This window comes from Chenopodium quinoa, unplaced genomic scaffold (genome assembly GCF_001683475.1).
Source record: "Chenopodium quinoa cultivar QQ74 unplaced genomic scaffold, ASM168347v1, whole genome shotgun sequence".
In the NCBI taxonomy this organism is placed as follows: domain Eukaryota; kingdom Viridiplantae; phylum Streptophyta; class Magnoliopsida; order Caryophyllales; family Amaranthaceae; genus Chenopodium; species Chenopodium quinoa.
The window spans coordinates 5,747,949-5,762,500 of NW_018743252.1; the positions used below are offsets into that span (position 1 = coordinate 5,747,949).

The window sequence follows — 14,552 nt, forward strand, 5'->3', positions numbered from 1 at the left end:
TGCCAAAATTTAGTCAGAAATTAACAACAACATTTCAATTAAAAGACAAAAATAACAATACCTAAACACAAATTACGATTAATTCCATCAATCTAGTTACTTTAATCGAATTCAAGTGTACAATTTCAGAGGAAAAAATCCAAATAAAAAGGAAATTACTGAACCCCACATGCAATTAATATCAAAAGGAATCAAATTTAGGGTTCTGTAGATCACATATCATTTGCGCTTCAATGATTCGAGGACCACAATGCTTTTGCAGGAACATTATCTTCGCTTGAGTGCTTAGACAACTAAGTATAATTGCAGTACCAATTTAGGGAAAAATTTTTTTGGGTGCAGTAATTTGTAGAGTGAGAGCAAATACGGAGTGATAGTGAAAGAGAGAGACTGAGTAATTGTTATATAGTGGGAGGGCGGTGGCTTAGCTTTGAGCATTGATGATGATGCGACATAGTTGATTGAAGGGAGTTAAGGCGCTTCAATTGATTTGGGAGGGAAACAAACCAGCTAAGACCAACATAGCTAATGGTGACTTAATTATCCGGTTGCCAATAAACTAGATTTATTTTGGGAGAAAAAAAATACAAACTTATATATATTTTAGGAAGATTTAAAGGTTGGAGTATATTGGAAGAACGAAGCAAAGATTGACACACTGTCTTAATATTTTCCAATATTTTTAGTTTGTGTAAAAAATGTTGAGGAAAACTTAGATAAAATGAATTACAACCGTTGATATTATTCAGATCCGACGATCAATATTACTCTGTATATGCATGATTAATCTTCCTCCTCTGTTTACATTATTCATCTCTTTTGAAGCTCAGCTCTTTTACACTGCACCTCCCTTCTCTCTTCTCCATTGAAGCGCATTATCTGAATTCTCCATTGAAGCGGCTTCTGAGCTTTCTCACTCCTCCATTCAGCACCTTCTAAAGTAAGACGAATTTTATATTTTTTTCAATTTGAAATCATCAAATATCAATTTCAACCCAAATTTACAGCAAATTTCTTTGTATTTTTATTAGGGTTTTTGTTTGATTGAGGATGGGATGGAAGGCAGCTCAAAAAATTATTAGGAATTGGAAGATTCTTCGAGGTGATAATGTAAGTGCCCAAAATTATTGGGATATTGCTTAAACCCTAGTGTTTTTTTTTTTTTATTATTATTATTTTTTTTTTTTTTTTTTTGCTGTTGAGTAAATTTATTTTAATTTTTTTGCACAGGTGATGATTATCAGGGGCAAAGATAGAGGCGAAACCGGTACTATTAAGCGTGTGATTCGATCTCAAAATCGTGTCATTGTTGAGGGAAAAAACCTTGTAAGAATTATTCTCTACGAATTTAGAAGAAATTGAGTTTTAAAATGTTGCTTTATGTAAGAGGAACTGAATACTGAACCTTCGTTTGTGTGTTTTGAACCTTCATTTATGTTTCGTAGATTGAATTGGAGTTTCTGTAAATGTTGCTTTTCAAACAGTTTGAGCCTGCGTTTATGTTTTGCTAAATAATGTACTCGTAATATTGCTAATGTGAACTGGCAGAGTGATTGAAAATAGAAGTAGTGGTTTCTTGTACGCTATTAGAGGTTAGTGTGTCTTGAGTCACTAATTTTCTAGTAAGGTCGGTAATCATTATCGAAACTTTAAAGAAACTGATCCATTTGAACATGGAGGTAGAAGACAATCATGAAATCATGTCGTGCTGTCTTTATTAGGGGAAATTGGAAAGTTTTTTTTTTATTGAAGCAAGATAGATGCTATTATATTTTGAATAGAGACAAAGGGCCCCATCATTTTAAGCTAACATGTTGAAGTCCCGGGGCTATAAGTGGCTTATTGTTTTAGAATGGCTCAATATAGATTTTTAGTCTTGTATTTATTGATTGATTTGAGTAATTGAGATTTCATTATAAATACAAAATGATCGCATTTTTGTTAAGCATATTGATTAATTGGAGTTATTTCAAGATCATGTTATGACTTATAAGCAGATTATGTACCTTGTACTGAAGAATAGCCTTTTGAGCTGGTTCATTTTCAGATAATTATCAAAAGTATACTTCTATTCAGATTTAACTGCCCTTTTCTAATCTAAGCTCTATCATTTGAAATTTTGTACCCTTAGAAATAATCAAACTGTCAAAGGTGGAGCACTTTGTTGGCTTTTCATTTTCCAAGAGAGAGGGTGTGTATGAGGGTTGTATTTGTCAAACAAACAGGGCTTTTGGCTACCATCCCCTATAGACATGTCGAAAAGATATAAGATGATGCTTTTGGAATTCGGAGGTTATGTTTTGGGCACTAAAACAATCATATTGAATTATTGACCAATTGGAGTGTGTCCTACTCTAAGATCATGTTAAAATTCACTTGCTGTCTCACCAGTTGAGGACCATATTCAGCTTCCATGGGTTTTTAGAATCTTATTGCCTCCAACTTCATTAACTCCCCTTATGATGACAAACAAACCTGTGCCCTATTTAGGCATTTACCATGAACTGTGCTGGCGACATTGATTTTGATAATTCTGTTTGGAAGAGGATTCCATTTTGTTTGTTAAACCATTGCTGCTATTTAAGGAGCGTATCTTGTCTCCTGTGTAGACTGCAAGTAATCAATGGCTTGATTAGCAATATCTCCGTCCTCTCTTCTAATTTCCTTGTGTCATGTTACTCATGTATTATTCCGTATCTTCAGTAATGACCCCAGCTACCATATTCAGCTATTGCCTCACTGACAATGTATTTTCTTAAATGATAAAGTCATATAGTTGCTCATTCTATATTTCTGTTGAGGCATTCCCACTTTCCTGTCTATGTCCATTCCCATAACCTCTTAGACTATACCTTTATAACATATGTGGGCATTTCACTATTGCACAGAAATTAGTCTCCACATTTTCCTTTCATGTTGAACATTAGCACTTGGTCGATTGATTTCTTTGCATGCCCTTCACAAGAAGATTTATACCTGAGGTACATCAAGCTACCATAATTTCTTCATAATGTAGAATTGCATGTGAAAAGCCTCCACCATCTTAACGGTGAAACTCCACCTTAAATATTAGCTGGATTTCTGTGTAAAAGCCTAGTTTAGAATAGTGCTACACCTCAAAGACTAGTACACTGCAGAATTTTCAAGATATCTTCAGCCTGGGAATCAATTAATGTGATAAGCATTCTTTTCCCGTTTTTTACAATTGAGGTCCCAAACCAACCCCCTTCCCCCAACCCCGGGTCTCAAATGGTGATATGGCTTACCAATCTAATTGTTCAAGTAATGCTTTTCTTTACAAAATAGTAATGAAATTTGGTTAGCTACCCAATGTATTCTCCATGAACAATTTTCTGGCACGATTTCTTGCCTTTTTCATCTTGGTTATCTAAGTCTCAAGCTGAATTAGTATATTTATTTTGCGTTGTGAACATGGCTGAATTGATTGGCTCCATATTAATTAAGAAATCGTATTCTGCCTTTGACATACACAGCTTCTTTGATGTTCCAACAAGATTGAATGGTTGTTGGAAAAAATCTCTTCTTGAGTATATGTGTGCTAATATTCCTTGCACTTCTAATTTTCTTAATGCTGTTGTTAGTGTAAAATGTTTCTGACTTTATTTATTTTTTTTTAAAAAAAGCATTATGACTCTATTGGTACAGTGAGTTTATAGAGTCTTCAGTGAGCAAATAATTAGATCATCAGTTCCTCCATGGAAGGGGAAAAGAACATTATTTTCCTTACGGCCTCTAGATCTGTTGGTTTATGCTGTAGTTAGTATACCATGTTTTAAAATTTATTGTTAAGCTCTTTCATCTTTTGATGAATGTTCAACATGAGGGTTTATTTATTTTTTGTTTGTTTAATCTTAGTATAATCTGCTTGGCATATTTCTCTGTTTTGTTCCTTGTAAGTTAGTGCTAGGATTCTTTTTGCTGTGGACTTGGTTTGATGAGGATTTTGGTATATGAATTTTTTGACCTATTTGATTATTGCTTCTTCTCAAGAGGTAAAAGCTTTAAAATAAAATTCAATTGAGTTTCAGGTTTCAATCTAAGAATGTATTGATTAAACTATACATGTGCTGATTTGATAGAATTAAGCTCTTCCTGAATTTCCTGAATGGATTGTAGAATTGAACATACTGAATCTTGATGTCCATTATTTCACTTTTATGCCAGTGATGGAAATTTAAATGTACTTTGTATGTTGCTGTTTGTTCAGGTTCTTTTGATAGTCTGCCCAGTATAGTATATTGCTCATGTCTTCTTTTGTTGTAACTTCCCAGGTCAAAAAACATATCAAACAAGGGCAAGGGCATGAAGGTGGCATTTTTACAGTTGAAGCCCCACTGCATGTCTCAAATGTGCAAGTTGTTGATCCAGTTACTGGGTATAGTCAACTGCTCATATCTGTCAAATGACTTACTGAATATTCTGCATATCTGTATATAACAGATTCCAATGATAACTTTATGGGGTCATGCTCTCTTCTTCAGAAAACCTTGCAAGGTAGGAATTAGATATCTAGAGGATGGTGGAAAGGTCAGAATTGCTAGAGGTATAGGAGCATCAGGGTCCATAATCCCTCGCCCTGAAATTTTGAAGATAAGGACCACACCAAGGCCTACTGTTCGTATGTATCTGATTCTTACATTCTGCAATTTCTTGTTGTTTGATGATTTATATCCACACCATCTCCAAGTTTTAGGCAGCATTGAAAATTTATGGTCAAATGTTTTTTAGCTTTGAACCTTACTTTTAATCACCATATCGTTTGACACGCTGTAAATGTTGCAAAGGTAATATTTGAAACAAATTCAGCAATGATATTCAAAAATTAAATTACATGCAAGTATGATAGAATACTAAATTACTAGCCAAAGTGCGGTCAATTAATATGAGATACAGGTATTTGCTATGTGGTTTTTTTTTTTTTTTTTTTTTTTCCTTTGAATTAATAGACAATTGGGGTCAAGTTTAGAACTTTTTATCATGTAGTTTGATCAAGATAGGCTATGTTCTTTTCATTTTGGGAAAAAAAAGGGTTTCAGTTTCATTAAGTTCATATTATGGCTTCATTTTAGTTCAGATGAGTTCATTTCACAACTAACATAAGTTAGATACTGGCTAATAAGCTAAGATTAGGACTTGTGATTATAAAAAAATTCAGTTTGGTACTTTCCAGGTTTTTCTTGTAGGAAAGCAGACTTAAAGCCAGTAATTTTTGTAAAGAATTCTAATGAATATAGTTAGCATGATTTATGAAGTGAAAATGTTCTTAAATATGACCTTGTTGGGTTATAGTGTAGCGAAAGACTATTATAGCAAATGTGAGAGTGATGAAGATTTTGTGAATAGTGCCTGGAACAGATATATAGTCTTAAGTTTTGAGGCAAAGACCAAGCTCAGCTCCATTATTATAGCATCAATGTAGGTAGCATCAATGTAGGTATAAAGTTACATTGTCCAAACAACTCTTACTAGGCAAAACCTACGGAACACGCTACTTTGTTAAAGAGAATATTTATCAAGTTGGTTAATCTTATTCAAATATAACTGTTATTGGCAAAACAATATTGGTAGCATTTTAATGCTGCCCTCACGTGTTATTTTGCTCAACTTACTACTATTAAAACTCACCTTCTCAAATTCTCAGTTATGGGTTTAGTGAGGGTTTAATTCCTTGCTTACACAATGCTATGATTGTCTTGAGATGCACATGTAAACATTGAATGAAGTTTATTATTCACTGTGGTAGTACTAGCTAAGTGGTCTAGCTTTTCTAAGCATAGAGCCTCTATAGATAAGCATATTGTAGAACATTTGGTGTGTTGCGTCTATTCTATCGTTTCTGTTACATCAGGTTCTTTGCCCCCTTAATTTAGTGCTAATATGAATAATTTTCTGTTCCTAAAGGTTGCAATACTTACTGCAAGTAATTCAGCATTATTCCCATCAAGAGCTTGTGAACTAAGATTGATATCTGATTCAAGGGCTTATATCTTGTGGTTATCTACTTGCTTGCTAACACAATTCTTACTCTTGCAGCTGGTCCTAAGGATACCCCAATGAATTACGTACTGGAAAAGACGTATGATCCTAAAACTGGAGAGGGCATGCCAAACCTTTAAGTGGGTCGAACATCTTTTTCTTCTGCTACTATTGTTCAGCTAAGTGTATCCGATAACTAAATCATTGGCTCCATGACATATTTTCATTAGCTAATGCAGTAGTATTTCTAGAATTTTTTGGGCTAATAATTCTATAGTATCTTTGCTTATACCAAAAGAAATTATCCAAGTGATTGGTTTTTTGGCAGATTGATCTATCGTGCTGTGTGCTTTGTTTTCCCCTCGAGTTCATGTTTCTTATTTCCCTCAATGCACTCATCAAACCATATCAAATAAAATCCCACATAAATATGATTTTCTTGTACAATCGAGATAGTATTAGATTTTATTTGCATTGGAGTTTATTATGATTCCAATCAAGAGCAATATTTGTTTTTTTAAGCACAACAAGAGCAACATGATGAAGTTATAGTGTAGGCCTCGTTCTATAATCTGATTAGGTATATTTTGAGAAAATGGTCAATTAAAACCGAAAGGAACCAATTTTGTGCCGACTCAATATAACTTGAGAATTTGAAACTTTATAAAGCTAAACGACGCCCTCATTTTATTAGGTAACGTCCGCATTTAAACATGAATGGTCGAACATACCCTTACCTGTATTCTACGTTTTTCTTCCCGCTAACTCAATGTATCATTCTCTCCTTCCAACAAATAAACCACCACCAACTAGGCTACCATCGACCGAGGGCGAGGTTATCTATCACTGGAATTTAAGTCGTGTTTTTTTTTTTCGTTGGAGGCCAAACGCCTAGTTTTTTCAAATATCCTAGGAGAAAACGCCTAGAATTGTCAAAACTCCTAGTAGAAACTAAAATTCTAGGCATTTCTCCCCACGGAGTTTTGAAAGTTTTAGGCGTTTTTTTTTTTTTTTTTTTTTTTTTTTTTTTTTTGTGATTTTTGTATTTATCATAACTTTTGATCCCAAACTCGAATTAAGATAATTAATATATCGTTGGAAAGCTCTTGATGTCTACTTTCTAATCGAATTAAAATCAGGTCAATATCATTTCTAGATTTTATGATATAGTTAAAATACTAAACTCGTTCTAAAATCGATACTCTTGCACAATTTCGGCCTTATCTTAATATCTAAAAATGATATTGAACTGATTTTAATTACATTGAAAAGTAGACATCTAGAGCTTTTCAACGGTATATTATTTATCATAATTCGAGTTTGGGATCAAAAGTTATGACAAAAACAAAAACCGCAAATAAACTGGAAAAGAAACGCCTAAAATTTTCAAAACTCCATGGAGTGAAACGCCTAGAATTTTAGTTTCTCCCGGGAGTTTTGAGAATTCTAGGCGTTTTCTCCTAGGATATTTGAAAAAACTAGGCATTTGGCCTCCAACCAAAAAAAACACGACTTAAATTCCGGTGATAGATAACTTCGCCCTTGGTTGGTGGTAGCCTAGTTGGTGGTGGTTTATTTGTTGAAAGGAGGAATGTTACATTGAGTTAGCGGGAAGAAAAACGTAGAATACAGGCGAGAGTATGTTCGTCCATTCATGTTTAAATGCTGGCGTTACCTGGTAAAATAAGGACGTCATTTAACAAACCCCGAAACTTTATTTTTGACACAATAGCATTGTTTTTTTTTTTTTTTTTTTTTTTTTTTTTTTTTTTGAATAGTGACACAATAGAATTTGAAGCTTAAGAAACCTTTCCTTTAATTTAATACTCTATATTAAGTCAATACTTTCCTAAGAAAAATATTTCCGATTTCATAACAGTAACAATGCTTTCTTAATAAATAATTTATTCATTAAATATTTAGGAGGTTTAATGGAATAGAAAACAGCTGTTACAGGACAAAATGGTAGTCTGAACAAATAAGCAATTACGAAGTAAATTCAGAAACATAGTATTCTTTTTATTACAAAATATAAACGAAAATCTTAGTTCTTACCATAATTTTCAGAACAAAATTTCTTATTTATATACCTTCATTCACTTGCATGTAATCAGAACATTACAGTTTTTTCCAATACTTCTAAGAAAAAAAAAATTGATTCTATTACCAACTTTACAGCAAGCAATGTATTCCAATTCAACCTCCAAAAACTCATCAGAACGACCTTCTGCTAGATCGTCGAAACAACATCAGACGAGAAAGGATGGAGAATGGACAAATGAGGAAAACAAGATATTTGAGAATTCTCTAGCAGAATTGGGCATCAATTGTAATGACTTATTTGAGCAGATTGCATTAAGGATCCCTGGAAAGACCGTTGAGCAAATCAAAAAGCATTTCGAAGCACTCGTAAATGATATCGAACGTATAGAGTCGGGAGAGTTTGATCATATGATCGACTAGGTTTTCATTTCTTCTAATGAGATGTTTTTGTCTTCCTAAATAATATTTTTGCTAATTGTTTAGTTTATGTTAGACATGTTCATGCAGTTTCTGTAGTTTATGTTAGACAAGTTAATGATGAATATGTTTTGAATTTTTTTATTAAAAATTTCTACGTTATGAGGTCCGTTGGATACTTCGAATAATTGTTAGTACTAAACTACGAAATTATGTTTTTCTGAAATCTTTTTAATACATATTGAAAATGGGAGTGTTTGTAAAGTGACAGTGTGTAAATAGACGGGTTAGTGTTATTAAGTGGATAAATAAGAGAATGAGTGTAAAGATGTAAATGTTGTATCTAGTAGTACGAGTGTAAAAACTTATCCAATTCGAATGATTTACTTGAAACCAAACAGATTTCGAGACCCGAAAAATCTTATTCAAATTCGACTTGGAATCAATCCATTATAACTTGAAATCGGCTTTATTCTATAATTTATGATCTAAATATGACCAAAAATTGACACATAATATACCAGAAATCAATAAGGCTAGATAATTCCATATCTGAATTTGATCTGACTTGAAACAAAATATACCCGAAACCATTTAAACTCAAAAAGTGCTAGTTTTATCCGACCTGAAACTACCCATGACCCAATTAGACTCGACTTCTACCCATGGCTCGGTTAGGCCAATAATGACCCATTATTGGCCTAACCTGAAACTTCCCATGATCCCAATTAGATCCAACATGATTGTACCTATAGACACCAAAATATGTCATCTTAAAATAAAGCCTGATATTGGTTTGAGTTGCGTAATGGACCTGAAGATTGGTTGAAATAACTTTTGTTCTGACCTCAAACCGTTTTGTTATAGTCCTCTAGACTTTTTCTGAGTCATATAAGTTCTTTCAATAGCCCAAACCCTTTATTTAGCCCAAAATCAATAAACATTAGCCTGATTTTCTCTTTTCATAACCTTAATTTGAAAACGAGCTAATCTGATTTCCAAGCTTGAAATTTAAGATGAAACTTATATTAGTAGATATCTCTTGAAATACGATATATCGAAAACCCAATTCTGATTTGAAATGAAGGAGACATGAGAAAAATACTAAACTAGACCCAAAAACATACACCCATGCAGTGTGTCCCTTGTGCCCTTAATGTGCTTCCGATTCACTCGAAATGGAACTCTATTAGAGGTTTTATTTTATGTTGAGTAATAAGTGGGCTAAAGTTCAACAAAGAGGTCAAATTGTGGATGCCTCCCACACTAATGTAGTTAAGGGGGTTTATATGTGCATTTTTGGATGTGGACAGCAAATTGATGGAAGCATATCCGACCATAAGCAAATCAGCCGACATTCTAGGGTAGCTGTGCAGTTGGACATTTATTAGCTTCATTTAGTAGACTCTTTTTTTATTTTTTTTATTTTTTTTTAAAGCCGGGAGCAATTAGATTAGAACCGTAAAAGTGTTACAGAGTTAGGGAGTTGTCTTGTAAAATTACATCCTTGACAAAACCCGAAGGGTTGTAAAAAACAAGTCTATCATAATTTCCTACAATGTCAGTTTTACAGCTCTTTGACATTCTGTCAGCCACTCGGTTAGCAATACTTCTCTCATGCTGCAGCTAGATATCACTCCTCATCCAAATAAGATCCCTGCATTTCCACAATGAAGAAATTAATATCCTTTATGTTGTTCTCTTGGCTTACTCTTGATATCACTTCTTGGGAGTCTGAAATTGTGATGGGACCATCCCCTCTCATGAATGGCTTGAAGGCTTGCAAGAATAGATTTGATTTCACCCATCAGTACTAAATAATCATGGCACTTCTGGGTAAAACCAAGCTTCCAAGTCCCCTTATGATGCATCACAATTCATTTTTAGCCATAAGGAAGGCGGCGGGTTATAAGAGGGGTTTATGTTTTGGTTCGAGAGGGTGGTAGGAGAGGTGCAATTTCTAGAAATATGACATATTCCCAAGCTAAGGCTCGAGCTTCCAAGATGCACTTACCGGGGGGGGGGGGGGGGGGGGTTTGAGTGTTTTGGAAGATGTTAAGGTTTCTCCGTTTCCAGATCAACCAAATGATAGAGGGGAATAAGGTTTTCCAAAATAATTGGAGTAAGCTCGAGTGTGGCAGAGGGGCAGGTATATTAGAATGCAACCACGTGCCCAAGGAATCTGTAAAGAAAGGGCATGTAATTGAAAATTCATTCCAAATTTCTCTATCCTGGGGGCAATCCCTAAGAACTGGAGAGTGTTCTCGGGGGTATTAGGTAGGGGTGTGCAAAAAAAAAAAAAAAAAAAAAAAACTTAACAGTTTATTGTAACCGTTAACCGCTATAACTGACTCATTTTATAGGTTAACTAACCGTACCGTTAAAAATAAACGGTTACAGTTAACAGAACCGTGAAATATAGTGGTTAATGGTTACGGTTACACGGTTAACCGATTTAAAATAAAAATATATATTTTTATATTTTTTTTTTGAGGAAAAGAGAAGTATAATTAAGTAAAAGAATCTTTATTGATTTGCAATCAACTTATTGGAGCTTATTCTTGTTTATATCAAAATTTGTATCAGAGTTGAAACTCTTGGATGGGCACAAAAAGTATTGAATATAATTTATTTATTGGTTAGCGGTTAACCAGTAACCGTACCGCTAAGAAATGGTTAACCGTTGCGGTTAACTGTTTTAAAACGATATGGTTACGATTCGTGTTTTTAAGTAATTAGTCTAACGAATGATTATCGTTAAGGCTTAACGGTACGGTTAACCTAGTGTGAACAACCCAAGTATTAGGACACCAGGCACAACAGGGAGACGAAGCCATGTGTCTCACAAATAAAGTTGGCTTTGTGAGGAATACGATCATTAACAGCTAGCCAAACAAAAAAAAAAAATTTTTTTTTGGAAACTGAGTCCGCTTTCCAAATCCAATTCCAGTGCAACTCATTACTAACCTGGTGTTGGTTTAGAAGCGCTATAGTTTTTTGAAAATCAAATTTTCCATTTCTAGAAAGCGATGAGAAAATAAAATCTTTAGCATTCTGGTTTGCAGGGGATGAAAGTAGCAGAACACTTTTTGGTAATAGCCTCAGAAAAAGGTGAAAGAAAGATACGACATATCCTAATCTCCATCCCTAATCACACTCCTGATAGTCAGCTTTTCTTCATCTCTCATCAAGGAGCCACAAATCATACTCCTCCTATCCCCAAGCCATCTATCTCTCCACAAATTAACAAAAGCACCATCTCTAATACCCCAAAGAATATTATCTTTTAAAGAAATCCCAAACCTTTTCCATAGTTTTCCAGAGATGAGACCTAGAAGAGAAAGCCCTTAATCTATTATTAGGTTTGGCATATTTATCCTTTAGCACCCTCACCGCCAGATTCTCATCTTGTGACATCATTCTTGTTTGGGTCCAATTTAGTCCAATTGGGCCTAAGCACTAAATGATCCAATTAAAAGCCCAAGGTCAAGGTTCAACTCTCCAATTGTGCTAAAGTCAAAGGTCAGCCCACAAAGCAAGCCAATTGGGCTAAGGCCCAACCTCTCCATGTATGATGAGGTATAAAAGCCATCATATTGATACATTCAAGGGGGGGATTCATATTCTGATTCATTCATAGATTCATTGATAGATTCATATATTCTGAGATATTCCATAAAAGCCTCAAGCAACAAACTCTCTTGCATAGTGTCTTCTTCTTCTTACACATTGTACTGACTTTAGCATCGGAGGGGCCTTCCTCGGCAACACCCCCGAGGCTAGTTTACGTGTGTTTATTGTGCAGGAAATCTTCGGCTCAACATAACTTGGACCGAATCCAGCCTTCTCCATTTCAGCGGACCTTCGGCAAGGTCCCATTGTTTTCACCCGAAACAATTTGGCGCCGTCTGTGGGGAAGACTTTCAAAAATCTTTAAGCCAAATTCCTAACCAAGATCATCTTGCAATTATCTTAGCAGCAATGGCTAAGAACCGCAAGAGCAAAAGCCTCCGTCAAGGAGCGGGCGAAAAGCCTAAAACCCCTACACCATCGCCCTCGCCGGACCGGAACTCTCCCAAGGGTGCCGGCTCGGGGGGAGGATCATACAAGGAGGATTCCCTATCTCCCGTAATTCATGACTCTCAATATAGGCCGGGCCACTCTCGGTCTAGCAGGGGTCAGTCCGATCATAGGACATATTCAGTGTCCCAAAGCCAACCATCGGCTGCGCGCCCTCATTCCCACACTCGGCCGAGGACCCCTTTGACGGGGCCCAGTTCGGAAGAGGTGGCAAGAGTGCTGGCAGTACTCATGGAGGCGATGAGGGCACAAAATATGCCACCACCTCGTGATCGAACTCCTCCGCATACCCGGCATCAGCAGAGGAAGTTAGACCATGATGGTGGGAGGCTTCCTTCCTTCCGGGAACTGGAAGAGTGGGAGGAGGATTCTTGGAAAAATGAAAAACAGAGGAAAAAGAACCCTCAATTTTTAAAAGGATCCTCATCCTCAAGACCAGAAGCGCATAAGAGCAGCAGCTCAGCTTCTCGGCCAGAATCTACTCACCGAGAACCTGAGACTGTTCGCAGAAGCGTCCTTGACCGACTCGGCGGCCAGGAACCGAGCGTGCGTAGTCGCCTCTCGTTCCCTGCAGCCGAGGCCCAGACTTCCCAGCCAGGGACGAAAACCACTCCTACCTCTCTAAGAGGGCGGAGCGCGGTCCCTTCGGCCAGGAACAAGGGCAAGGCCGTTATGCTACCCGCTAGTTCACCATTCGAGCGATGGATACTGGAAGAGCGCGTACCCACGGTTAAAATCCCTTCGCACATCACTTATGACGGGACCACGGATCCGAAGGACCACGTGGCCTCGTATGAGACTCATATGCATCTTTGCCCCAGATCCGAGGCGACTTGGTGCAAATATTTCCCAACCACTCTCAAGGGGGTCGCGCAAGCGTGGATCTCCAAGGGAGTAAGGCAAGGCTCCGTAACAGGGTGGGATGATCTGTCCTCCAAGTTCAGGAGCAAGTTTTCCACGGCAAACCGCCGAGAGAAGACTACCGCAGAGCTCATGAGTCTGCAACAGGGGGAAACCGAAAGCCTCCGAGACTACCTGACCCGTTTCAGTAACGAGTCATCAAGCGTCTCCCAGCTGGACCAGGGGCTAGCCGTTTTCGCAATGCAGAATGGCCTTCAGCCAGGAAAGTTCCTAGACTTCATGGTCATGCATACCCCGCAGACTTTGGAGGAAGCTCTTAGTGCTTCGGATAAGTTCATCCGAGCCGAAGAATGGAACAAAGCGAAAACCCAACCTCAATCCGGGGGAGGGAAACAGAGGCAAATACCCTTGTCTGAAGGCCAAGGCCATAAGGTAAAGGGAAAGTCAAAGGCCCCGGAGCAATCTTTGGCCAACGACCCAAAGAAGGAAAGATTTGCCTCATACACAGGCAGATACGAGTCCTACACCCCGCTCTCTCTTCCACGCGCCAAAATTTACAGTGTGACGAAGGAGGAGCAGAGTTACCGAAAGCCGAGACCACTCCCAGAGTGGTATCAGCGAAAAAATAAAAATCAGTGGTGTGAGTTCCACGAGTCTTCGGGCCACAACACTGAGGAGTGTATCCAACTGAAGGACCAGATAGAGGACATGGTCCGGAAGGGATACTTGAAAAAATACATCGCGGATCACCGCGAGAAAAAAGAATCCGAGAGGTCAGCAAAGGACCCTCGGCAGGACCTTGATTTCCCCCGGAAAAACAGTAAAAAGCCGGAGGGGAAATTCCCTCCGATCAATGTTATCTCGGGAGGAATATACTCTCGGAGGGAGCACAAGCGCCACCTTAGAGCTTTGACTCACCAGGTGAACAACGCTGACATTCAATCTCCCCAGTCGCCGGTGCCGAACATGACGTTCACAGCCGCCGACTGCCGGGGGATTACGTTCCCTCATGAGGATCCGTTGGTGATCATCGCCACGGTGGCCAACCACGACGTCAGTAAGGTCCTTGTTGACGGTGGCAGTGGAGCAAACATTCTGTTCCGAAAGGCCTACAATCAAATTAAGCTGAAGCCCAAGCACCTTACGCCGGTACC

General features: G+C 37.4%; 1 protein-coding gene across 1 annotated transcript; it reads left to right on the top strand.

Moving 5' to 3' along the window:
- The first annotated feature begins 784 nt into the window (after positions 1–784).
- Positions 785–6,354, top strand: LOC110735095 (50S ribosomal protein L24-like). Its single transcript, XM_021915241.1, has 6 exons — positions 785–940; positions 1,032–1,110; positions 1,231–1,326; positions 4,293–4,396; positions 4,503–4,639; positions 6,055–6,354. Exons 2-6 carry the CDS (start codon positions 1,051–1,053, stop codon positions 6,135–6,137), a joined length of 480 nt encoding a protein of 159 aa, XP_021770933.1. The 5' UTR covers positions 785–940; positions 1,032–1,050; the 3' UTR covers positions 6,138–6,354.
- The last annotated feature ends 8,198 nt before the right edge of the window (positions 6,355–14,552 follow it).

What these genes read in the sequence shown, in the direction of transcription:
- LOC110735095 (XM_021915241.1), top strand. Translation starts at nt 1,051, where the DNA reads ATGGGATGGAAGGCAGCTCAAAAAATTATTAGGAATTGGAAGATTCTT. An exon ending in TTGTTGAGGGAAAAAACCTT is followed by an intron (nt 1,327 to 4,292) that starts GTAAGAATTATT and finishes GTAACTTCCCAG; the next exon opens with GTCAAAAAACATATCAAACA. An exon ending in CACACCAAGGCCTACTGTTC is followed by an intron (nt 4,640 to 6,054) that starts GTATGTATCTGA and finishes TTACTCTTGCAG; the next exon opens with CTGGTCCTAAGGATACCCCA.